Source organism: Apodemus sylvaticus, chromosome 1, assembly GCF_947179515.1.
Source record: "Apodemus sylvaticus chromosome 1, mApoSyl1.1, whole genome shotgun sequence".
Lineage (NCBI taxonomy): Eukaryota > Metazoa > Chordata > Mammalia > Rodentia > Muridae > Apodemus > Apodemus sylvaticus.
The window spans coordinates 85,671,866-85,698,359 of NC_067472.1; the positions used below are offsets into that span (position 1 = coordinate 85,671,866).

The window sequence follows — 26,494 nt, forward strand, 5'->3', positions numbered from 1 at the left end:
TCTACTCTCCAAGAAGAAAAAATTGTACCAATATAGTGCCCTATATAGTGTCTTATCAATAATCAATGCCAGTTTTCAATATATTGATGTGAAGATCTTATGGTCGCTACCTTCTTTTGGCATCCTTCAGTACAATTACTGAAATCTTAGAGAGCAAATGCACTCGAGTGTTTCAAAAGACAAGTGGCAAGGATCTGTTCACCAAGCCTAAAGAAACCCGGAAAGGTCATAGTGGTTTCTGGTAACGCAACACCATCGTGTAGCACGTCTGGATCCTTGCCTGTGTGTGTGCTCCTTGGGCAGGATAAATGACAGCTCAGCTGCAACATTGGCCTCCATCTTGGCAGTTGGTATGTAATCCTTAATCAGCTGGGAGATTTTTTCATCATCACTGTCAGGAGTCTTCACTATGACTAGGTGATACCCCACACCTGAAAAGATCCATTGAGAAGGTCAAATGAAGCCACTCAATATTCTCAGCTAAAGCATGCTTAATCTCCACTGTTCAGGTCTAGTAGCTACATGTGATAAGGCACTTCGGCATTCTTTAATAAAAAGACACATGTGCATGCTGTACTGTCAAACAGTTGCACATGTCACTAAGAACTTAGCACCCAGAGCTGTTAATGCTTAGCTTATTCTGAGTGATCCCCTGTTCCCAGGCTCTGATGCCCCTGGTGAAGTACAAGGTTGAAACCAAAGGAACTAACTTAACTTACATGGCCCAAACCCACATATCCAGAGGGGGGAGGAAGAAGAGGGGCTGGTAATAAGAGAAGCAGTGATGTCCTGAGTCCACTTGAACAGGATGGCATCTCAGGACTTACTGTTGTCATGCCCCTGGCTACCCCTTCTGTGTAACCTGATAGCTAGAGATAAAATGTTAGAGAGATTTTGAGGCTATTTAATCTGCCATGTTCTCAGATAGTTGTTGACTGAATAAATGAAGGTTTACAAGATTTAAATCCCAGCAATGAAATGATCAGTGACTTCTGCAAATGTCAGGTAGCAGTGGGTTCTGATATTCTGGTTACACACAGAGAATAAAGTGTAGTGGGCTTATAGGTCTAAGGAAGGAAGTGTATTTGTGTGTGTGTGCGTGCGCGCGCACACGTGCACATGTGTTGTATGGGATTGAACCCCTGGCCATGAGCATATGAGGCAAGTTATCTTCCATTGAGCTGTTTAATCCCCAACCTTTTAAGGAATAATATTACAATAGCTACCACCTACTGCTCTCAGAGACCAGAGTGAAGAGCAATATAAGTTACAGATCAGATCTGGGGAACTACAGAAGATATTCTCTATAAGTACTCTCCTGCTAAAATGGTAAGCAGTAGCTTAGAGAACAAAGATACACATTAGTTGATGATTTAATGCATACTAACTGAGAACATATTATAAGCTAGGCATGATTTAGAGCCTAAGGATGGTTTGAGATAGGCCAAACATGTGAAAACCCTAGTGGCCTGTGAAGGAATAGAGCAGAATTGGATTAGTTAGGAAACTGTACATGTGCTAAACAATATAAGCACAAAGGGGAGAAACATCAATTGTTCATGGATGGGCAATCCAAAATGATGTGTCAATGAAGTCATTAAACTTTAGCCAGGATCAGCAAAGGCTGACTGAAGAAGTCACAGTGGAATGTGTCTGAATGAGTGTAACAGATGTTAGGGCTTATTCTGGATTTTGCAAATACAGAAAATTATCCACAATTGAGAAACAAAGTCACTGGAGTCCAGTGGAAATGTATCTTACATAGCTGTCCCTGACTGTGGGAACAAATGGCAAAACTTTGGTCCTAGAGCAGAAGAAACACCAAGAGATGCTGTGGCTCGATCACCCACTCTTCTCAGGTTAGACAGCATTTTGAAAAAATTTTCAGGCAAGGGAAACTGAGCCCCAACATGCCAAGCAACTTAGTAATTGGTGAGTGTTGAGAGCCATGACCTGTGAGGTCTGCCTACACAATGCTCAACAAAAAGGAGTTTTGTTTAAATTTTCTTCAAATTTGACAGATAGTCATTCAGTTTTCCTCTTCCCCTAGGTTGGACTCTTTTAATAATCCATTTCTTCACACAGAGACTAGACAACTCTGAATCAACACACTATAAATTTACATCATAAAGCAAAATGCAATGCCATTTGGACACCTAAAGAGCTGACTGATGACAGTGAGACTCATGTCTACCCTGACCAGGGAGATACAGATACTAACGCACAAGCATTGCTCTTCATGAGCACAAGCCAATGTGTACGAAGTGCTGACACGTGCTATATGCTGAGAGAATCTTCTCTAAGTCTATCTCAGTACAATGATGGAGTTTTAATAACTTTTTCCTGATTACTCCACTCAAATATACCTCTAGTTTGCCAAAATGTTTAAATTCAGTCTGCCCAATTTATCATTTTGCTTTGTGGTGCTGGACAGAGACCCTCCCATATCTTGCCCTCTCAGTTTTAACATTTAGCTCCTTTAGCTGGATTGCTGCTTCATTCTCTGCTAGGGCTTCTAAATTCCGCAATGTGATGGACATCAGATTAAACCATTATTGTTTGTAATTCCCTTCCATGGTTTTCAAACGTAATTTGTCATTACCTAAACAAAAAGAATCCTTTCTGATCCAGGCTTACCTTTATGTTGTTGAGTATGGGGGAGACAGTTTTTATTTTCATATTTTTCTTTTATTATATACTATTTCACTTCTTAAAAACCTATTTTTCATTGCTTTTTTGTATGTGTATGGTGTGTGCATGGATGTACGTGTACAAGTGCATATGTACATATGTGTTTATGTGTGTACATGGGTATATACATTTGCATTGATGTAAGATATAGGTTGACATAAGGTGCTTTCCTTGAACACTATCTTCCTTATAAAATGAAGCAGGATCTCTTACTTAATCTCAGAGCTCAGAGACTTGACTTGTCTAGCTAGCCAGTTAGTCAGGGGGATTTCCAGTGTTGACCTCCCAGCAGCTGGAATTACAAGTGGGCCAACATGCCCAACCAGAATTACAATATTGCATGGGATCCAAACTCAGTCCCCCACACATATGACTTTACCTGCTGAGCATGTCCCCAGTCCTCATTGCCCTTGTAAGCTCCTTTTTAAACCGAAAACCCTATCAGTAATCAACATAGTCAGGTACTAACTGTGTGTGTCCAGATGACTTACTATAGAACATTGGTTTCTATTTACCAATCAAGAGTACAATGGCAGTCAGCCATATTATTTACCCTACTTCTGACACTGAGAAGTTTACTATTAAGACCCACATGCCTCTTTAGAGAAGGGAAAAGGAGAGGTTGTCTATGCCCCTGATGGGTGAATAGTCAGCACTAAATACATAAAAGTGTGGGCTTGGGTGTTAGATGTACCCAGGCCCAAATCCCTTCCAATTACCTTTTGGATTTCTCATTACTGAAATATGAGCACCAGCTCTCTTACACATAAGAAGGGAGAGCTTTGCAGATATCATTAAATACTGCATATCAAGAGTGAGATCCAACAGCTCACCCATGGGAGAACCAGTAAAGGTGAGCTGAATGTATTCAAATACTGTAATGACTACATCTTGCAAAATGTGTATTTCTTACTAGTTTGAGACAGATAATTTCAACATCAATAACTAATAATTCATTTGAGCGCACCTTTTATATTAGTACCTATAAGCATCCACTGAACTATATATTAAGTCTGTGTTCCTATGACAAATTATCAGTTATCATCAGCCACATGAAAGAATAAATACGATATTCATGTTCATTGAGTCAATAAGGAACATTTTCCAAGTCAGAATATGCTTATTGGGTCAGAATGGGAGAAAAAATGGATAGGTTTTGTCTAAATTATAACCAAAACATTCCAGATCTAATGCAATAGAACATGGGAAGGTCTGTGCATAAGAAACAAGAAATAATGAAAATTATGTTAGAATAATATTTTTTTTGAGACAAGGTCTCACTATGTAGAGCTTCTAATTCATCATTCCTACTCTCTCAAGCCTACCAAGCATGATAGTTATAGGCATGTGCCACCACGTCTAGCTTAAAAAACAAAGACTCAGATAGATAGACAGATAGATAGATAGATAGATAGATAGATAGATAGATAGATAGATAGATAGATAGACAGGAAGACAGAGATAGGCAGGTAGGTAGGTAGATAGATGACAGATAGACAGGCAGACAGAGATAGGTAGGTAGGTAGGTAGATAGATAGATAGATAGATAGATAGATAGATAGATAGATAGATAGATAGGCAGACAGACAGACAGACAGACAGACAGACAGACAGACAGACAGACAGACAGATAGATAGATAGATAGATAGATAGATAGATAGATAGATAGATAGATAGATAGATAGATAGATAGGCAGGCAGGCAGGCAGGTAGGTAGGTAGGTAGGTAGGTAGGTAGGTAGATGACAGATAGACAGGCAGACAGAGATAGGTAGATAGGTAGGTAGATAGATAGATAGGGTAGGTAGGTAGGTAGGTAGATAGATGACAGATAGACAGGCAGACAGAGATAGGTAGGTAGGTAGGTAGATAGATAGATAGATAGATAGATAGATAGATAGATAGATAGATAGATAGATAGATAGGCAGGCAGGCAGGCAGGCAGATAGATAGATAGATAGATAGATAGATAGATAGATAGATAGATAGATAGATAGATAGATAGGCACGCAGGTAGGTAGGTAGGTAGGTAGGTAGGTAGGTAGGTAGGTAGGTAGGTAGGTAGAGATAGATAGAGACCATAGAGTTTCTTCAGGAAAAGTGAAGAGCCACAGCACTTCAGTATCCCCATGACCATGATGGCAATCCGGTCCCCCAGCACATCCGCCTCATCCATATGGTGTGTGGTCAGTAAGATGGTGCGGTCCTTTTTATAAAGCTGAAGCAGGTCCCAGGTGGCCCTTCTTGAGACTGGATCCATGCCAGATGTTGGCTCATCAAGTATCACCACCTAGAGACAAATGTAAGTAACCAAGAGTCTATTTACTTCATGTTTGCTACAAATGGGATAATCTACTATACATGGGAGACATATATAAGCAAAAAATACAGACTCTAGTCCACGCTAGGATAAACAACTGTTAAATTCTTAACTATCGAACTTATGGCTATGTTTATGACAGATGCATTAATAATGGGAAGTCTCTCTCTTTACCATTTTGGAGAGTTTGTGCCAGTTTTTGTGTTTGAATCTGGAAGAGTAAAAACCCATTTTTTAAAATTTTATTTCTTACTGTATGTGTGTACACATGTGTGGATGTCAGGAATTTTTGTCAAATATCTTCCTCAGCCATTCTATATGACTTATTCTGAGATAGGGTCTCACACTGAACCCAGAACTTATGTCTGGGAATCAATCTATCGCCATATCATCTTTGGTTTGACATTATCGGCACCCACAACCATGCCTGGCACTTTTACCTGGGCGCTGGAGATATTCGTGAACCCAGGTCTCCATGTGCCCCACAGGTACTTTACCACAGAACCATCTTGCCAGCCCCACAAGAACCTGTTTTAACTGTTAGTTACCTTAGTGTCCCCTATTAGAGCTATAATGATTGAGAGCATTCGTTTCATTCCTCCACTCAGATCCTTTGACATGGTATTACTTTTCTGCAGCAGGCCAAAAGAGGTGAGCATTCTGTGAATTTCTCTTGGTCGCTTAGACGAAGGTATTCCTTTGATCTAAAAAGAGGAGTCAGAGTTTATGCACTGCTCTCAACCCTGTGCTTAGAAAATTCTTACAACAGGGCTTTAACAGAGCTGTGTGCATATGTTCTCCCTTCTTGTTGCTTTCTCTTGATGAAGTCCTTGTTTACACTGCCTGGAGGATGTGAGGAGTGCAGAAAGGGAGTGCTCACCACGCAGTAGAAATGAAGGTGTTCTGACACTGTCAGCATCGGGAACAACAGGTCGTCCTGGGGACACAAGCCCAAGCTTTTCCTAACTTGAACCATGTCAGATGAGATGTCATATCCACTAATATAGATCTTTCCTCTGGTAGGAAGATAGAAACCTACAATTAAGCAGACATGGCAGAGCTTAGCTTCAGCAAAGGCACATACATGACAATGTGCTGCTCACTAGGCGCCTTGGCTGCAGAGTCTATGGATCAGGCAAAAGCATAAGTGCAGACCACAGAGATACCTAGTGCCAGAGGTCATGATCTCATGGTGATGGCCAAAGAAGTGACTTTTCATTTTTGTCTAATTTTATCTCTTTATTGAAGGTATTTTGGTTTTGAAATATAAATTACAGCATTTTCCCCTTGCCTCTAACACCTCTAATGTACCTAACCTTTTGCTCTCAAACTTGTAGCCTCTTTTAAATATATATACATATAAATAGATAAATATTGATATATTGATATGATATATATCAAAAATATATAAATACAACTTTCACAGTTATCTACTGCTACTTGTACATATATGGTTTCAGGTATTATACAGCCAATTAGGAAGTTCTCTGTGAAAGACTATTTTCTCCCTCTCTTGACATTCCTTAGTTGCCTGTTGTTCTTTGTCCATGGTTGGGCCCCGTGAGATTTCCCCTTCCATATTACTGTATCTACTGATATCCTCGTTTGGGTCTTCTTTAGGTAGCCATGCTGTTGAGATTTCATGGGTATAACTTCCTTTATATTTCTAGGAGACACGATCTCAGAGCAGACTTTGTGTGCCTCTGGCTCTTAAAATCCTTCTACACCCTCTTTCTCAATGCGTCCTAAGCCTTAGGTGTAGAAGTTGTATTCTAGATTTATCCACTGGACTAGACACCACAAACTTACTTGTTTTCTGCATTTTGGTCAGTTGTACTTTTCTGGAATGATCTCTATTGCAACAAGAAGTTTCTTTGATGGGTGAAGAGGTCTACATATATCTGTGGTTAAAAGGATAAATATCTAGAATACAGTTAGGGATTATGATGGTCTAGGTAAAGCAGTAGTTGTAGGCTCTCCTCCGAGATCTATGACCTCACTCTCTCTAGGCAGTTGACCAGGCATGTTTTCCCTCATGTTGAGCAGGTCTTCAGTCCAATTAGAGAACTGTTGGTTACTTCTAAGGTATGTGTGCTATACTGTGCTCTTACTGTTGTCTTGTCACAAAAGTCATTGCTGTGGTTCATAGGTGTCACCTCTGGGTAGGTTTGTTGATTGTGTTCCCCCCTCTTGCAAGGTTACAAGGAATCTTCTGGTACCATGAAAGCTAGTCCTTAGGTTGGAGACTTTCAGGGAAGATCAGGTTCTGATTATCAGAATTCTGTCTGAAGTGCACTGAGTCATCAAGAATAGAGCTGAACTCTAGGAGGAGGACCTATGGAAACAGCTTATAATGTTTGGGGAGTCTCTTAGATTTCCCAAGGTCAGACTTTGAAAGGGGGTTTCTCATGTCTGGAATTGGTGTTTCTGTTACATAGCTTATGGCTCTCGTGGGGCGCACCATCGGCCCAGGTAAGAATTTTTCATTTAAAATATTTGTATACACACAGACTTTTATTTGTTATATGTAATTTTAGGCAAATCATATTATGAAGACAACATAATAAAGAATATGATGTTATAAAGAAATAATATATTATAATAATACTTTATAAAGAAATAATTTGATTTCTTGTGGAGTTTATTTCAGACACCCTTACTGCTATGTTATCCTCTCCCTCTCTCTCTCCTTCCCTATTGATCTCCTTCTAACCTCTAGAATTAAAGTTCTCTGCCTGTTATTTCCATTTCTCTCTTCAAATCAGTTGTATCCCAATATTCTTCTCTCTCTAGCCACCCAGTCCCTTTTTCCTTGCTTGCTGCCTGCAGTTACTCCAGGGTTGTTGGCTCTCCAGGCCAACCCAAGCAGCTGGCCCTCAGGGAAAGTTCTTGTGACTAGAGTGACAATGACCTTGGCAGAGGAAGTACCTGTGGAGTAGGATATTGAGGCCTTGAGGCAAATGCCAAGGAGTGGAACAGCTGGGCCGCATGATACCTTCATGTTAGGCTTTTGGAGAATTCTCCACTCTGATTTCCCTAGTGGGTGGACTAATTTGCAATCCCACCAATAGTGAATGCTCCATATAAATCTGGATATTAATCTTCTTTCAGATGTTTAGCTAAGAGGCTCTCTCCTGCTGTATCAGTTTCCTCTTTACTTGCTTTTCTTCCTTTGAGGTATAGAATAGAAGGGTCTTAGCTTTGTGATGTCCCACTTGCCAATTGTTGCCATTAATTCTGGGGCAAATGGAGTCCTTCTCTAGTTTTTGTGCACAGTGATAGATATGGGTCTAATTTTATTCTTCTACATTGAGAACTGGAGCTTCTCAGGCAGGCCAGATTGGACATCTGATTTTCTTTTTTTTTTTTTCTCTCTATTTTGAAATATATATATATATATTCGGTATATTCTTTATTTACATTTCAAATGATTTCCCCTTTTCTGGCTCCCCATTCCCTGAAAGTCCCATAAGCCCTCTTCCCTCCCCCTGTTCCCCCATCTACTCCTTCCCACTTCCCTGTTCTGGTATTCCCCTATACTGCTGCACTGAGTCTTTCCAGGACCAGGGGCCACTCCTCCGTTCTTCTTGGACATCATTTAATATGTGGATTATGTCTTGGGTATTCAAAGTTTCTAGGCTAATATCCACTTATCAGTGAGTGCATACCATGATTGATCTTTTGAGACTGGGTTACCTCATGGGCACAGGGGGAAAGTTCCTGAATAGAACACCAATAGCTTATGCTCTAAGATCAAGAATAGACAAATGGGACCTCATAAAACTACAAAGTTTCTGTAAGGCAAAGGACACTGTCAAAAGGACAAAACATAAACCAACAGACTGGGAAAGGATCTTCACCAACCCTAAATCTGACAGAGGGCTAATATCTAATATATTCAAAGAACTCAAGAAGGTAGAACCAAGAGAACCAAATAACCCCATTAAAAATGGGGTACCGAGCTAAACAAAGAATTTTCACATGAAGAACTTCGGAGGGCTGAGAACCACCTTAAGAAATGTTCAACATCATTAATCATTAGGGAAATGCAAATCAAAACAACCCTGAGATTTCACCTCACACCAATCAGAATGGCTAAGGTCAAAAACTCAGGAGACAGCAGGTGTTGGCGAGGATGTGGAGAAAGAGGAGCACTCCTCCACTGCTGGTGGGATTGCAAGATGGTACAACCACTTTGGAAATCAGTCTGGGGGTTCCTCAGAAATCTAGGCATGGCACTTCTGGAGTACCCTGCTATACCACTCCTGGGCATATACCCAGATGATTCCCCAGCATGCAATAAGGACACATGCCACTATGTTCATAGCAGCCCTATTTGTAGTAGCCAGAAGCTGGAAAGAACCCAGGTGTCCCTCAATGGAGGAATGGATACAAAAAAAATGTGGTATATTTACACAATGGAGTACTATTCATCCATTAGAAACAATGAATTCATGAAATTCTTAAGACAAATGGATGGAGCTGGACATCTGATTTTCTAAGCACCATTTCTCCTGACCACTATTTGTTTTGGGCAATGTTTTCAAATATCAGGTTATAGCTACCTGTACGTATGTTTGTATCTTCAACTTTGTTCACTTGATTTCATATCTGCTTTTGTGCCAGTACCGTATTGTGTTCATTCCCAAGGCTCTGTAGTAATCTATGTTAATCAGGGATATTGTCCTATGGCTTTCTTCTTGTTATTGTTTTTACCTGATTTAGGTATTACAGTAGTATTTGATTCATAGGTTAAGTCTGAGAGTATTCCTTTTGCTGCTAATTTTTAAGTAAGTTTAAGAAAGATTGTCTGAGCAGGTGTTGGAGAGGGTGCGGAGAAAGAGGAACACTCCTCCACTGCTGGTGGGGTTGCAAATTGGTACAACCACTCTGGAAATCAGTCTGGCGGTTCCTCTGAAAACTGGGCACCTCACTTCCAGAAGATCCTGCTATACCACTCCTGGGCATATACCCAGAGGATTCCCCACCATGTAATAAGGATACATGCTCTACTATGTTCATAGCAGCCCTATTTATAATTGCCAGATGCTGGAAAGAACCCAGGTATCCCTCAACAGAAGAGTGGATGCAAAAAATGTGGTATATCTACACAATGGAGTACTATTCAGCCATTAGAAACAATGAATTCATGAAATTCTTAGGCAAATGGATGGAGCTAGAAAATATCATACTAAGTGAGGTAACCCAGACTCAAAAGGTGAATCATGGTATGCACTCACTAATAAGTGGTTATTAACCTAGAAAACTGGAATACCCAAAACATAATCCACACATCAAATGAGGTACAAGAAGAAAGGAAGAATGGCCCCTTGTTCTGGAAAGACTCAATGAAGCAGTATTCAGCAAAACCAGAACGGGGAAGTGGGAAGGGGTGGGTGGGAGGACAGGGGAAGAGAAGGGGACTTGCGGGACTTTCGGGGAGTCGGGGGGGGGGCTAGAAAAGGGGAAATCATTTGAAATGTAAATAAATTATATCGAATAAAAAAAACGAAAAAAAAATACCATTGAGTTCATAGCTTAGAGCTCAAGTGTGGCTAATGCTCTACAAAAAAGAAAAAAAAAAAGATTGTCTGTAGATCTTCTTTGAAAGTCTGAAACGAATCTGCTGTGAATCCATCCTGGACCCCCCCCCCCTTTTTTTTTCCTTTTTAGGCTTTTTATTACTATTTCGATCTCATTTGTTGTTTGGGGTCTGTTTATGTTGTTGACATCTTGGTTTAATTTTGGTGTTTTGACTCAATTTTTTGCCCCTTAGGTTTTCTAGATTAATAGAGTGCAGGTTTTTAAAAGTATTCCTTTATGATATTCTGTATTTCTGTGGTATCTGCTGTAATACTTTCCTGTTCATTTTGAATTCTGTTCATTTGAGTCCTTTCACTCTGTTGGTTAATGAGTCAACAGCCTGCCAATGGTGTTTATCTTCTCAAAGAAACAGCTCTTTGTATTGTTTTTTTGTTTCATTGATTTTGGCTCAGATTTTTACTATTTCATGACACTGGTGAGTTTGGATATGGTATGTTCTTGCTTTTTTAATTTTTGAGTTGCATCATTAAGCCATTTATTTGTGAGAGGTATTTGGTAATGCTGCTTTTCCTGGGACGCTTTGGGTATAGGACAATTGTAGCTATAAAATGCACAGAGCCATCAGGAACCTGGAGAGTTACATCATTGGGAAATATAAGGTCTGCTTATATTTTTACGGGAAGTGGATTCAAAAGATTCTGATCCAGACCAAATAGAAAATAATCTAAGCAGCTTGCTTTGCCGGCTCTGTATTTATCCTATCATATAATTACATAATTAATTTATATTTTTAAGTTAAATTTTTGACACATAAAACATAACATTGTCCACATTAGTTATATACCATATGATTCTTCAAATGCACAAAAACAGTGTATAGTGCTGAAGGCTTTCAAAATCTTTTCTTCCAGCTTTTTAAACTACATGGGAACTACTGTGATGTATAGAGATGCTTTCTTACTGGGCAACAAAACACCAGGATTTCTTATTCTTATCTAATAACCTAGTAACCACAAATCTGTTTCCCCAGTGATACTCTCCCATTTTCCATCCTTACTTTCCCATTTCCCCATTTATACCCTTCCATTTCCCATTCATGCCCTCCCATTTCCCAGTCATACCCTTCCATTTCCCTCCAGACTTAGGTAGTCACAACTCTACTCTCAACTTCTATGTTTTCTACTCTACATGTGAATTACACCATGTGGAACTCGTGTTTAGCTTGATTTTTTTTCCAGTCCTGTCCACATTGTCACAAATAACAGACTTTCCATTCTTTTTTATGGCTAAATGGTATTCGCTTGTGTATATGTATGGCATTTTCCCTGTCTGTTCATCAACTGATACCCACTTGAGTGGCTTCCTTTCCTTGGCTATATCTGCTAAGGCTCTTCTTCAAAGATATCACCCTATAATCAATCACAGAGTGAGTCTGATAATACTAACCTTCCCTTACAAGAAATTTGACAAGGTTTCCTTTGGAGTAAAATGAAAGGAAGGACATGTGAAAATAATTCAAAAGCATACACAAATGGCCACAGATTTACTAGTTCATCTACATGAAATGTGTCTGCCAAGTCCACAGGACCTGAAATCAAACTGGTGATGGTCGGTGGCTACAAAGACAGGACATTAAGCAGAAAGTGATGGCTAAGGTTTTCAGGACCGCATGGCTCTTCTTAAGCAAAATCAAGATAACTGCTACCAATTGACTTATACCAAATTTGACTTTAAAAATATTAACACTTAGAAAAATGAGCAGGGGCTGGAGAGTTGGTTAGTGGTTTAGATCACTGTCTGTTCTTCCAGAGGTCCCAGGTTCAATTCCCCGAGCCTACATGGTGGTTCCCAAGCGTTCCTAGGGTTCTGATACCCTCTTCTGGCCTCTGTGGGTACTGCATGCAGGCAAAACTATCCTTATGTACAGAAAAATTAACAAAGCATGACCCTTGCCTCAACTTAAGTCTAATTCTGAAAGCAGATGATTGAACAATGGTGACTTGTGATTAATATTTTCTGAGTGCATCTGTTGGACATTCTGCAGGGAAGTGCTCTGGTCGCTTGGGCCATATTAATTACCAAACACTGGTTAGAGTTAATAATTGTCAATCAGGAGCTGTCGGGGGCTACCCCGGGGCTGGGCATCCTCTTCTGTTCTGCCCTTACAGGACTCTAGTCTCTGATAGTGCTTAAGGACATTTGAAAAATCCCTGACATATAAAGCAACAGTCACAGGTTCTGGGACACAGACATATCTTTGGAGACAACTGACATACACATGTCCCATACCAAGAAGGCAGGGACAGGGACATTCTGTGAGTGGTAGGAGATACTACACTCATGTCAAACACAGCTGTGATGCTTGTTCCAGGGGAAGGCCTTTAGGAAGAGGTTGTTACACTAAGTTTTACAGGAAATCCAATAGCATTCAATCTGTACTGAGCCCTGGGGGTTTCAGCCCTGACCCTGGGATGTCACCTGACACTGTAGTGGTTCTTTCTTCCATTTCTCACTTTTTCTTCTCTCTGTTTCTGTGACAGTCTCTATCCTCTTGCTTCTACGCTCTGTGTGTCCTTACAATGCACATTATTCTTTCTGTTCATGGGTTTTTTTCCTTTCAATATTTCCTCAGACTCAGATTTCATTCCCAATTACCCACCACCCTAAGCATGAACTAGTCACGGTTGCTAGGGCAGAACTCTCCCTTTGAACTCTGTTTCTCCAGCCACGTTATGAAGCTCTGTCTACCTGTCAGCAACTGTAAAATCCCTAGAGGGCAGGACTTTAGGCCTATTTGTTCACTTTTGGTTTTTATCCCACTGCCTTGCATATTAACAATCTATATTAATGGAATAAACAAAGTTATTGGTTCATGTGAAATGTAGGTTGGAATGAATTAGAAATTGAATTCTTAGACCAGTGAGATGGTTTAGGGGGCAAGGGCACTTTCTGCCACACCTGGCAGTCTGAGTTCAGTCACCAGACCCACAATGAGGACAGAGAGCTGCTCAGGCATCCTCTAATCGCCACACATGTGCCATGATCACACATGTGCCATGGTACACATGCTCCTCTCCCCAGACACACAGAACAAGAATAAAAATGGGTTTTTAAACGTGGATTATTTGAAAAATTAGAGAACTTTCTGGATATAATTCCCCATCTTAAGAGCTAGCTGGGTCATCACCCGTATATAACTGGATAGCGTTTCTCCCCTCCCCCCTCTCTCTTTCTTTTCCTTCCTTCTTCCCGCCTGCTACCCCTTTCCCCAGCTTAAATAAAGTCCCACGTGGAACTGTTTAAAAAAAAAGAGCTAGTTGGGTTACACAGATATAAACAGATGTCAAAATAGCAAATAATTAAAAAAATAACCGTTATAAAAAGTTTTTATCAAAAAATTCTAAATTACTTAGTGAAAAGAATATTTAATGTGTAGACTTGACTTCAAAATATTTTTAAATGGGTTGATAGTTATATAGAAAGTATAGTAAAGTGTTGGAATGGTAGAATGTAGGTTATACATATAGGGATATTTGCTAAAAGTTTTTTTTTCAGTTTGGCTCTGTGTGTGAAATAGTCTTGACACACTGCTGTGTGTACACAGCACACATTTGCACTGAGAGTAGTGCACACCAAGGAAATTACCGTGGTTTCCTGTGCTGCAGAGAGACTAATGAGATAAAACAACATGGGTAGAAGCCAATTTAAAAAAAAAAAAGATCACAGAAGTGTCAGCAAAAGCCCCATACTCTGTCCACATAATTGATCCCAGTGTGACCTCAGATACACACCTGTGAGAATGGACAAGGTGGTGGTTTTTCCTGCACCGTTATGTCCAAGAAGAACAGTTATCTGCCCCTCATACAAGTTCAAAGACAAGTCTTTTACTGCCATCACGGTACTGTTTTTTAAGATGAATTCCTGTCAAAAGAGAAACAAGTACTAATCTGATTACTGTCACCTGTAAACAAGGATTCATTAACTATTTGGAGTTGAAGAAAAATGTCATTGATTTCAACTCTGGAGAAGAAAAAATCAAAGAGAGATTAAATTGTGGAAACCAAACAATGCCTACAGGCAGTCATGGAGATTGTTTCAGGAGAAGGCTACAGATTTCCCCCTGAGCAATCTCATGGTTTTGCTCTGCTCCTATCTTGAAACTGATTAAACACCAGTCAGCTCCAGTCTGTCTGCCCCAGTCAGTCAGGCCCAGTTAGCCCCAGTCAGTCAGGCCCAGTCAGACCATCAGTCTTTCTCCTATGTCTCAGAATTAACTGTTGAAAATCCCACTGCAGATGCCACTCATTACACCGAAAGGAACTCTCTCTCCTGTTCTCTTATCTTTGTGAGTCACACAATTATCCATCTATCCACATGTTCCAAAATTTGTGTCTGAGGAACCTCATATTGTTTTCTACCTCATATACTGAAAATTCATTAGTCGCTAATCACTGCTAATCAGCTCATTTGCTTATTTAACATGAAATTATTGAGCACTTGTGTAGCAAGCATTGTAGAACATGTTCTGGTTATAGATATGAACAAGGCATACCTGGTACTTTCTATAGCAGAAAAATTGTAACAGGAGAACAGGGAAACACATATGCATATGTGCATAAGAATGACTTAAAGTTTTTGCTAAACATTAGCCAACGTAGGCACCAGTGGAACACATCCAGAGCCCAGAACAATGCTTGTGTAAATGTAGTCAAGTCATTTCACAGTGGAGGAAAGGCAGTTTGCCAGGGGGGCAACATTGCAAGCACATAGCCTGTGTAAGCTATACTTCCAACAATGGGCACAATATGATGCAAAAGGAATTACAAAGACTAGTTAGAAACACCTTTCTTCACCTGTGCCTGAAAGAAAATGTGCTTTGAATCAGATGGTAAATTACAGTTGTTACTGCAGTGACCATCTCTGAATAATGTACTCTGAATTTAAGTACCTTTGGCTGCCCTAGATCTAAACCTCTTTTGAGTTTGTGAACTACCAGTTTCTTTTGTTAAGTTGTATTTTAAGACTAAATAAAAAGCTGGGTGGTAGTGGTGCACGCCTGTAATCCCAGCACTCTGGGAGGCAGAGGCAGGCGGATTTCTAAATTTGAGGCCAGCCTGGTCTACAGAATGAGTTCCAGGAGGCAGATTTCTGAGTTCGAGGTCAACCTGGTCTACAGAGTGAGTTCCAGGATAGCCAGAGCTATGCAGAGAAATCCTGTCTCAAAAAAAACCAAATCCAAAAACAAAAACAAAACAAAACAAAACAAAACAAACAAAACTAAATAAAAATCCAAATGTGGTATTAGTCCAATTCATAAATTGATTTTAATAGTCCTATTGGGATGTTGTTCACATACTGTACAGGAAGCCCACTTAAAGAGTGTAATGTGGTGGGGTTCAGTTCATTCATGGTTTTACAGCTATCTGTATGTCCCACAGGTACTTCTTTCTTTCTCTGTCTTAACTTGGAAATAGAGACTGCCTTGGCGGCTCAATGACACAACTAACTGAAGCAACTCCAGACCTTCAACAATACCAGGCACTCATTCATGGGTTTCACCAAACATTCAAAAGTGAACCATTGCTAATCACTAGACATCAGCTCCTGCCTGGAACCAAGTCCCTTAAAGCCCTGTCTGAAAAAACGTCAACCTGACCTCTTTGTTGTTACTGTAGACATACTTAAGTAAAACATCCATTCATTCTCTCTTTCTCTCTCCCTCCTTTCCTCTCTCCTTCCCTCCTTCCTCCCTTCTAGGTGAACCTTCCCTGTCTAGGAGACTATCTCAGGGCAGACATGAGGTTCCTCTGGCTCTTAGTCTTCCCGCCTGCTTTCCCAAAAGGTTTCCTGGGCTTCATGTAGAAGGTGTAAGAATCTCATTGTAGTTAAAGCGATCGAGGCTGGCCCCAGATAGGCTTTAAGTTGGGCAGGTTATTTATTGCTTTCCACTCTAGACAACTTTCCCAGCAGCTTCTGATACTGTTAGAGCTAGTCCTGAGGGAGGAGGCTTCCAGGTCTGGCACAAATTAATTTCTCCAAGTCCTACGTCCAAAATACATGGTATTTTCAGCAATAGGACGTATTGGAAGTTCTGGGAGGTAAGCAAGGGCAATGAAAGTTATGTTCTTTGACAGACACCTTGGGCTTTCTAACTAGTCACCTCTTACTCTGTTTAACTAACCCTCACTGTGGTGAGGGTAATGCTCTGATCTCATGATATGCTGAGATGTGTCAGGGGCTGATGATGTGATTTTGAAAGCACTCCATGAGTCTTTACTTTCTGCATTTGTTGAATGCAGTGTGCTTGCTGATCAGGCCTGTAAATTAACTCCGGACTTTAGCCGCTGATGTCCTTACTGGCTAGACTAGCTCTTTGCCCATATTCTTCGTGTTTTCCTATTTTTTGTGCTTTAAAATTATTTTTAATATACTAATCACTATTTTCAAATCTCTGCATAGTTTTAACAGCTATATCATGTTCCTAATGAAGCTCGTCTGTTGTGTGGTTACTGTTGGTTAATGGTCGCTATTTTGTGCTTCTTCACGTGTCTACAAGAGGCCTTTGGATCCACTGAGCACTCATGACACTCTGTGCAGCTTTAAGAAGAGGTCTGGGAAGAAATGAACCACTGTAACATCAGAGGTGTGTGCTGGGGTGATTCTGCAGGAAAGTAAAACTGCGGAGAGGAGAGATAACAGAACAAGGGCAGAACACACTTTCTTTGATACAGTACTGCCATATTAAGACAATGATTGATGTCAGTAAATATCCAAAGCAATCCAATGCGAAGGCTGCTTGACACATGTGCAATATGATCAAAGGAGCCCCAGAACAGTCCTCCGCTGACCCTTAACCCAGGCACATAGCAGAGAGTCCTCCCTGGCCCTTAACTCGGGCACATGGCAGACATTCTGAAAAGGATTCAATTGCCACAAATTATGAAATTAATCATTCAAATTAAGTTAGAATAGCTCCTTTGGAGGCTAGGAAACGTAAGCAGGTATAAGTTTCCTGAAAAAAAGAAAAATACACCCGGGAAGATCCATAAAAGAATAAACACTTAACAATGTCTCAAAGAGATCAAAGCAGCCTAACCTCTAACTTGTAAAACAAACCAGGATGCTATTTATTTTACAACAAATCAATACCTAATAAAAGTTCCATCTTGACATAGGGAAGCATTATTATCTACATAAAGGTAGATTGTTTTCTAAAAGGAAGAGAGAAATAACGCAGAGAGGTGTTATTGTTGCTTCACTGTGCAGCCCAAGTGAACCTTGATCTCTGATTTCTCTGCCTCAGCCTCCCAAGGGCTGGGATAGCGGGCTGTCATGCTGAGCCAATAAATGGACTTTTGATTTTCTTGTATACACTTCAATTTCATCTTTCTTTATCTTTTAATTAGAATAGCTGTGGAGTTGTGGCCATGACAGGCATCTAATCTCCATACTAGACTGTCTCTCCATCCTACTGAGAAACAGAAACCTAGTGAATAAATAAATACCTTGTACAAATGCTGAATCCGGATGCCAGCCACTAAGCCAACAGGTTCAGGCTCCATATAGTCACTTGGAAATGAATCAGAGACTTGGCTTTCTTCCCTGCTTAAGGCTGGCTCTCCAAACCAGTAGGTTTTCTAAATAACAACAACCAAAAAATAATGATATTAATAATGGTAATAATAGTAATAGTAGTAGTAATGATAATAATGATAATGATAATGATAATAATAATAATAATAGAAAGCTGAGTGCTCTAAGATGTCAAAGCTCTCTGGCTCCTTTCACTCTGACTCGTGGTTACAATGGATGACTTGATGAGTCATTACTTGTGAGGAGTTTAATGGGAAGCAAATTGTCTGAAATATGAATTTCTGAAATTATGATCACAGAACACACATTCTGCTTCAAGCTCAGCTTTGCAAGAAGAAAGACAGTGAAGTCGCCTCAGAAGGGCACAGCCAGAAGCGCTGCTTCACTGAGTCAGATCTTTCTAGCAGGGTTGGGCTACACATTGTGGCTATCCTGGCACTTTTCAGTGAATCTGTAAAGACAAAATCATTTTCATAAATATTTTAAACCACTTGGCTTATGGTTTTTAACCAAATGTTCCTTTTCATTGATGTTATATAAGCAATGAAAGGCAAGTCTGTGGTGTCTTAGTATTTAGTGCTTAGTACTTAGTACACTGTACTATGTAGTTTCTGTCTTCTCTACCATTTAAATATTTATAGAGGAAAGCCTGCTCCACTTAAGTATATATTTGACAAAGTTATTAAGTTTTGATCCTTTGAAAAATATAGCATCACTCCAATGGAGATAGAAAATGCATTTGGCAAAAATCAGAGTATATTCATTATAAAAAAATCTTCAGAAAATAAAGTATGGCAAGAATTTACTCAACACATTAAATTCTTTATTACAGTCCCACAGCCAACATCATCTCCAATGGGCAAAGACTGAAAGCATTTGTTTCAATAGCTGGAACACGAATGTTCATATGTTTACCACCTTTACTTAATGCAGTACTGAAAGTCTTAGCCAGGGCAATTAAGTAAGAACAATAAATAGAAGGCACCCAGACAGTAAATGAGGAAGTCAGATGATTTCAGTTTGCAGGTGATAACTGACAAATTCAGAGAACTTCACCAGTCAACCTACAGAAATGAATAGATTTTTTAAAAAATATATACTAAAAAACACAGTAGCTGGAATGGAAGTCAAGAAAACAATCCCACTAACAACAGCAATAGCCACAAAATTACCTATGGGTAGATGTAGTCAAATAAATGACTTCTATAATAAAAATTACAAAATTCTGAAGAAATTAAATAGGATGCTAAAAAGTAAGGGTTGCTGATCATTAGGCCTGCCTTTGTGTTCAATGAGAGATCCTGTCTCAAAGGAGTAAGGTAGAGGGTGATAGAACAGCATATACGGCATCCTCTGCAGGACAACATGCACAGACACAGGTATGTGTTCTAATACATGTTTGTGCATGCACATGCACACACAAACACAATATCTAACTACAAAATCAATATATCTGGTCTTTTGCCATATTGTAAAGCTGTGGAATCAAACTAGAATAACACTGGAATAACACACAGAGATGAATGGAACACAATATAGAATCCAAATACAAGGCCACATATGTATTGGAAGCTGGTTTTTGATCAAGGTACCAAGCATTAGAAATATATTGATTTTTTTTTAGATATTGAATTTTAAAAGTCTCTTCAATAATGTTGCTGAGAAAATTGGATCTCTGTACACAGAAGATCAAAGGCCAATCTTTCAGCACATATGATTACTAAACACCTAAACCTATTAGAATGAAAATGGGGCAATGTTTTAAGATGCATGGATAGCTTGGTTTTTTTTATATATATAATAAGATTCCCAAAGAACAACTACAACTTACCTGTGAGATATGAGAAAATATCTGTAAACTAGTTGTCCAAAAGGAATGTTTCAGAATAGAGAACTGAAACTCTTCAGTAGTGAGAAAAACAAGTATAATGCAAATTCAAAATGGCAAATTATATGAATAGATATTTCTCAAAAGGCATACAAAGGGCCAGTAAGTAAAAATTATCCAGCATCACTACAAGAGTTACAAATCAAAATCACAAGAATATATTATCACACACACACACACACACACACACACACACACACTCAGGAGAGGAGTGAGAAGAACTGAGCTATGGCAAACAGAGCAGAGAGGGAATTGAGCTGAGGAGAATTTTTTTAGAAAGAACACTTTTTAGACAGAACTGAACTCAAGAAAACCTTAGAAGTATAGGCATAGTATTGAGAGAAAAGGCATAGGAATAAGAGCATTATTGTGATATCAGAGCAGGAGGGAAGAGTATGATTAGAAGGAGAAGGAAGACTGGAATAACTTAGAAATCATAGGTAACCTTAAAAACTAAGAGAGCAATGTGTAGTATGCAGAGGGAAAGAGGAAAGAAGATGCTGCAGAAAGAACAAAAGGAGCAGACTTCTTACCATGGGATAGAACAGGTCCTTTCTTAATAACAAGGTAGGCTTAGGCTTTTTTTTTTTTTAAGATTTTATTTATTATTATATCTAAGTACACTATAGCTGTCTTCAGACACACCAGAAGAGGGCATCAGATCTCATTATGGATGGCTGTGAGCCACCATATGGGTGCTGGGATTTGAATGCATGACCTTCAGAAGAGCAGTCAACGCTCTTAACCGCTAAACCATCTCTCCAGCCCCCGAGGCTTAGTCTTATTAAAAGGAACAATGTTTTTTTCTTACAAACTTGGGTTTAATTCATTTAGTGTTAAAGTGGTAAAAGCTTTGACTTTCTCTCTCTTTTTTTAAAGATTTATTCATTATTTTTAGAGAGTGCACTGTAACTGTTTTCAGACACACCAGACAAGTAATATCCGATCCACTGCAGATGGTTGTGAGTCACCATGTGGTTGCTGGGAATTGAACTCAGGACCTCTGGAAGAGCAGTCAGTGCTCTTAACCACTGAGCCATCTCTCCAGCACCCGCTTTTTCTTTCTCTATACAATAAAGATTGGAGCTCATTTTTCATCCAGAATGAGTGAGTTCTTTCTGCACCAGTGCTTGGTCTTTTGCTCCATATGTATATGTAAGTATGGATGTGTGTATGTAAGTGTGTAATTGTGCATGCAAGTTAGGCCCAACTGGTTTGAATGGAAATGCATAAATGCACATGTGTGAATCTGTATATGAATTTATGCGAGTTTATGCATATTTGCTTATATAAAAACTTTTCCTTCTGCAAGCGTTATTATCCTGGTTCGATAGAAGTTTATTGCTCCAAACTTCCCCTTAGCCCAGGCATCTGGGCAAAAGGGGAAAGGCTCTAGCAATTAAGCCTATACTTTATCTCCTGCTGTTTTAAGATGTGGTGCTAAGTGCTGGACTACAGAGAAACACAGAAGGCAAGTCAGCTACAGTAGCATAGTAACTTAGATAAGTAAACTTTTTATTATTATATAGCAACCCTAAATATCTCCTAAGACAACATCTTATGTTCTACTGATGCTCTTCCCACTCCACTGCCTCAAGAAGAATGGACAAGAAAGAATACCCCCGTTGGGGCTAGCCCCTGTACACACACACACACACATACACACACACACACACACACACACACACACACACACACACACACACAAACATAACTACTAGTAAAAAACAAACGTAAAAAGTGCTGCTGAATGTGGACCAAAAGACAGACTCTCACAAACTACTGCTGAGAATTTAAATTAGCACATCTATTATGGAAAACAGCACAGCAGAAGTTCACCAGAAGAACAAAAAATAGAAACAGCAACCCCACAACTGGGCATACACCCAAATGTGCTCTCGTGTTTGTAGCAACACCATTCTCAGTAGCCAAGACATAGATTTGATGGGTAAATAGATGTGGAAAGTAGGGTAAACTCATGAAATGGAATATGGTAGACCATAAAAGAAGACTGTGTCACTTGGTTACCTGGGTATGAATGCCTGGAAGAAACAATGCTAAGCAAAATAAACCAGATTCAGAAAGAAATAAACCTCACGTTCCCATGCATGTGTGGAAGCCAAAAGAAAAAAAAAGGTGATTTCTTGGAGATGCAGAATAATTTATAGTTACTACAGAATAAATAAAATAAATTTAGAGAGAATACATGGTTCTACAGCATGGTAGGGTGACTATAATTTACAGTGATCTACTAATGTATCTTCTAAGGGACTAAAAGGAGGAAATTAATAGTTTATTAACTTTAAGTGCAAATGGTAGTTAACTTGATTTGATAAACTACTCATTATACATGTGCATTAAATTTTATACCAGTTTCCATAAGTATGCATGGTCACATTTTTAAAAAACTGAAAATAGACATGGGCATAATTTTTCTTCTTCTCATTAGGGTCTACAGACATTATTACTGTGCATTCATTCAAATGGGATCTCTTTGCAGAAAATCATTTCATTGCATACATACATATGGCAAACATTGGTGTTCATGCAAAAAGGATGAGGCATTGTGGTTAATCTTCATGGTCCATTTAATTGCCTTGAGATTTGCCAAGGTATTCAATAAGACACACTTCTGGGTATGTCTTTGAGAGTTTTTATAGAGATGAGTAACTGGGGAGGGAACACGGTTGATTGTGGGCAGCAACATCCAGTAACACAGGCATTGATGGGCTGAATGTGAAGAGGGCAGGATCCCACCAGCACAGACATCCGGGCTCTGCTTCCTGATTTCTATGAGATGAGCAGCTTTGTTCTGCCATGCCTTCCCACAGACATACTTTGCCATGCCTTCCCACAGACATGCTCTGCCAGGCCTTCCCACAGACATGTTCCGCCATGCCTTCCCACAGACATGTTTTAGCCTCAGCTCAAAGCGATGTGATGTTGGGAATGTGGACTAAAGCATACTTGAAGCTTTGAGTTGTTATTCTCAGGTATTTGTCACAGAAACAGGAAGCCTGATACCATAGTCCCTATGGAAAGGCTATTAGACATAATCCTGCTTACTCTTTGCAAACTAGGTACTGAAGGACTGGGGTTGGAGTTCTAAATATTCAGCATGCAGGAACTCACCTGCAGGAAAAAGTTCCAGGGCTTGGGCACACCATACTTCCCTGGAAAGACAGCATCTACGTACCAGGCCACAAGGCCATAGAGAAAACCACTTAATAAAAACATTCCTATTATGTGGGCCAAGGTTAGGTCATCATCAGGGTTTACTTTTGTAGCGAAGTTGTGCCATTGAGCACCATGCCCTGAAACAAAATGGGAAATAGTTAATTCAGATGTCCAACAGTGGCTGAAGAGAACAGGTAGGAGGCACGTAGGTCCTTGTGCTTACAGATATGCACAGGAAGACCAGGAATGTAAAACATGCAGTGTGATCTCTTTAGAGAAAAAGATGTATAACCTGTTTTCCACCAAGAATGCTGGAATGTGTATGGTTAATAGCATGGAACCCTTTGAGCTATTTCTACGTGCCAGGCACACATATCTTATATTGAGTCTGTTCGTCTTAGTCAATCTATAGCACTCTCCTCCCCAGATGAGCACCATTTCCCTTGAGTCTACTTTCTCATTTAATCTATAGAACCTGTCTTGGAATATGGAAGATGTCACTTGTATTTTATAAGAGTCTTGATGTAGTTATATCTTAAGCTTCATTGTGAACACAGAATTGAGTTGATTATTACCAGGTGTTTTCTTTTTTTGTTGTTGTTTGTTGTTTGTTTTTGTTTGTTTTGGGGTTTTTTGTTTTGTTTTACAAATTTGCTGTGCTTAAAGATGCTTAAAACAAACTACCCAGGGCCAGACTTTCCAAGTTTGAACCAACTCTGTCCACTCAATCTTGTTGAACTGGACTTCCTTCTTGCCTTTAGCATCTCAACACTGTTGTGGCATTTCTAGACACTCCTACCACACCCCGATGCTTTAAGATTAAATAAGGAGGAAATTGCACTTGTATTCTGGAGACACGTGCTAACTATTTGTGATTTGATGGCACTCTTACATTTAGATTTCCCAGGAGGAAAGAGAAGTAAAGAAATAATGGAAGAAGACTTTTGGCCAAACCCAACAAACGTTTCAGTGACATAAACAATCACAAAATCATAGAATCATTAAAGCAAATATCTGAATGTGAGGCAGTGATACCTACATTCTCTAAGGCAAATTCTCACGACTACAACCAACAATACATATAAACTTATATTCATCAGTGAGAAGAAGTAAGGTTCAACTTCTATTCTCTGGGCTAGAATGTAAGAAAGTAGAAGTTATTACTGTGTCCAAACAAGTAAAATCAATTGCACTAATGAACACAAACAAAATTAAAACAAGAGACAGTATACCCCTTAAAGTCCATAACTACCAACAGGTTCCAAAGAGATCAAAGTGTGTGATATGCCAGATAAAGAATTCAGCAGAATATTTTTTTAAAGAGTCTAATGAATCCAGATAAAAATGCTAAATGAATTAAGGAAGATTAATTCAGGATACAAATGAGAAATTTGGTAAAGACTGAGATTTTGAAAAACAGTTAAAGATACATCTTTAAAATTATAAGCTCAGTAAATCAAGTATAAAAGCCTCAACAACAGAGATTAGTTAGAAGGAGTACAAATACGACATTCTTTGAAGAAAAAACAATGAAGACAAAACATAAGATCTCTAAGACATCATCAGATGATCAAATGTCTGTCTAGTTAGCATTCCCAAGGGTGAAGGGCCACAGGTTGAGGGTATAGGAGACCTAGTCAACAAAATAATACCCTAAGACATCCAAATGTTGAACACGTAGGGAACAGAAAGTGCTTAGTGCAGCAAAAGTGAAGTTCCTCGGAGTAACCTCTCTGAAACATTTTATGGTTAAATCTTTTTTCAAAACAAAAGAAAGGATAGTAGAAAAAAAACCAAAAACATATAACCTACAAGACAGAAGCACCAAGTAACACACAGTGATAAACTGACTAGAGCCGGAGTAGATTTCGTATAGGAAACACTGGAAGGTGGGAAGGAAAGTGTGATGGAATTATGCAAAAACTAACAGCAGTTCCATGCAGAGGTATGTATACAAAGTCAGAGACCATGAGGAGAGAGCAGAGGAAGGAGAAAGAAGGCACCATGGGGTAGGTGGATCCTGAGAGCACGGCTCTGAGGCCAGCCAGTCGGAGTGGGATGAGCCCAAGGAAAACAGAGCAAGTGATACCTTGGGATTATTGACAGGGAGGTAGACAAAATAGCACAGAGGGTTAATATCTGCCCAGCTCTAGCGCTTTAAAACTTATTATAAACATATAAAGGCTTTATGTCTTTCACTTGGGAACTAAATGACCCAAGGCAGGCTAGAAACTCCCAAAGAATGTTTACTGCAACAGCTCAGTAGTAGGCTGACTTACCAAAATGAAACGAGGATATCACAAAAGAGAACCACAGAAATTTCTCAAATGATAGATTAAAACACAATACCAATCATAAACGAAGAACAATGCCAGTAAACAATGCCAATAAACAAAGAATGAAAACACCATGCCATTTACTGCCTTTCTAAATAAAACTAAACACTTAAGTAAATTATTCTATGAACCATAACCCGACTCAATTTTTTCTCACCTGGATAAACTCATCTTTGAAAAGGCTACGATTAGTCAGTGATGAAACACTAACATCTTTCAGTGTAAAAGGCATCTAGTTGTCCATTATTCCCCAGAAGAGACATATGTAAGACATGCATATAACATATGTGTACAAATAATAATACTTAATATGTTTCTTGTAATATTGCTTATATCATTTTCCTTAATGTGTACATGTATATATGTGTACACAGTGCCTACACATATAAAGCACACACAATTTTGTTTAATGATAAAGCCAATAGGGCAGGAGCACTCAAACTATCCCTTAGCCCTGCTCTCCTCCAACTCTGTATGTTGTGTCCTTTCCTTCTGGGACGGAAAAATAATTCAGGTGCTGTCACAAAGGGAAGACTCACCCTTCATTTCCAGCTTGCATATCAAGTCAGACCCAAATGCGAGTGCGGTATTGGTAATGAGACAGAGAGCCAGCTTCCCTCTGAGGTTTGTCCGATCATACACATGAAGTAAGATCAAATATGGAAAGAAGGTGAGGAAATGGATGAACCCTGCAATAGAAGTGGCCAGAGAAGCTGGAAAAGAAGAACGAACAGAGGGTTGGTTGACACAAGCCTCAGCATCTGGGGAAAAGAGCCTTCCTTTTACTGAAAAGAAAAGAATAAAACTCCAAAGGGAGGGGACTCTCTTGCCCGCCACTACATCACCAGCATTTTGCACTGTGCCTAATGCACAGGAGGTGCACCATCAAGACTCTTACTTAACTGGGTAGTACAAGGAGACATTTTCTTGAAATTTATCCAGTGG

General features: G+C 39.4%; 1 protein-coding gene across 1 annotated transcript in view; it reads right to left on the reverse strand.

Annotated features, from left to right (window-relative positions):
* Positions 1-26,494, reverse strand: part of LOC127679259 (phospholipid-transporting ATPase ABCA3-like) — a 115,382-nt gene that overhangs the window by 71,605 nt on the left and 17,283 nt on the right. Inside the window, exons 8-15 of the mRNA XM_052174979.1 lie at positions 26,089-26,262; positions 23,169-23,350; positions 18,061-18,192; positions 14,347-14,476; positions 5,892-6,046; positions 5,560-5,715; positions 4,771-4,981; positions 281-431 (exon numbers count right to left, since the gene is read on the reverse strand). Of these exons, the coding sequence (XP_052030939.1) occupies positions 281-431; positions 4,771-4,981; positions 5,560-5,715; positions 5,892-6,046; positions 14,347-14,476; positions 18,061-18,192; positions 23,169-23,350; positions 26,089-26,262 (1,291 nt within the window). The remainder of the gene's footprint in view (positions 1-280; positions 432-4,770; positions 4,982-5,559; positions 5,716-5,891; positions 6,047-14,346; positions 14,477-18,060; positions 18,193-23,168; positions 23,351-26,088; positions 26,263-26,494) is intronic.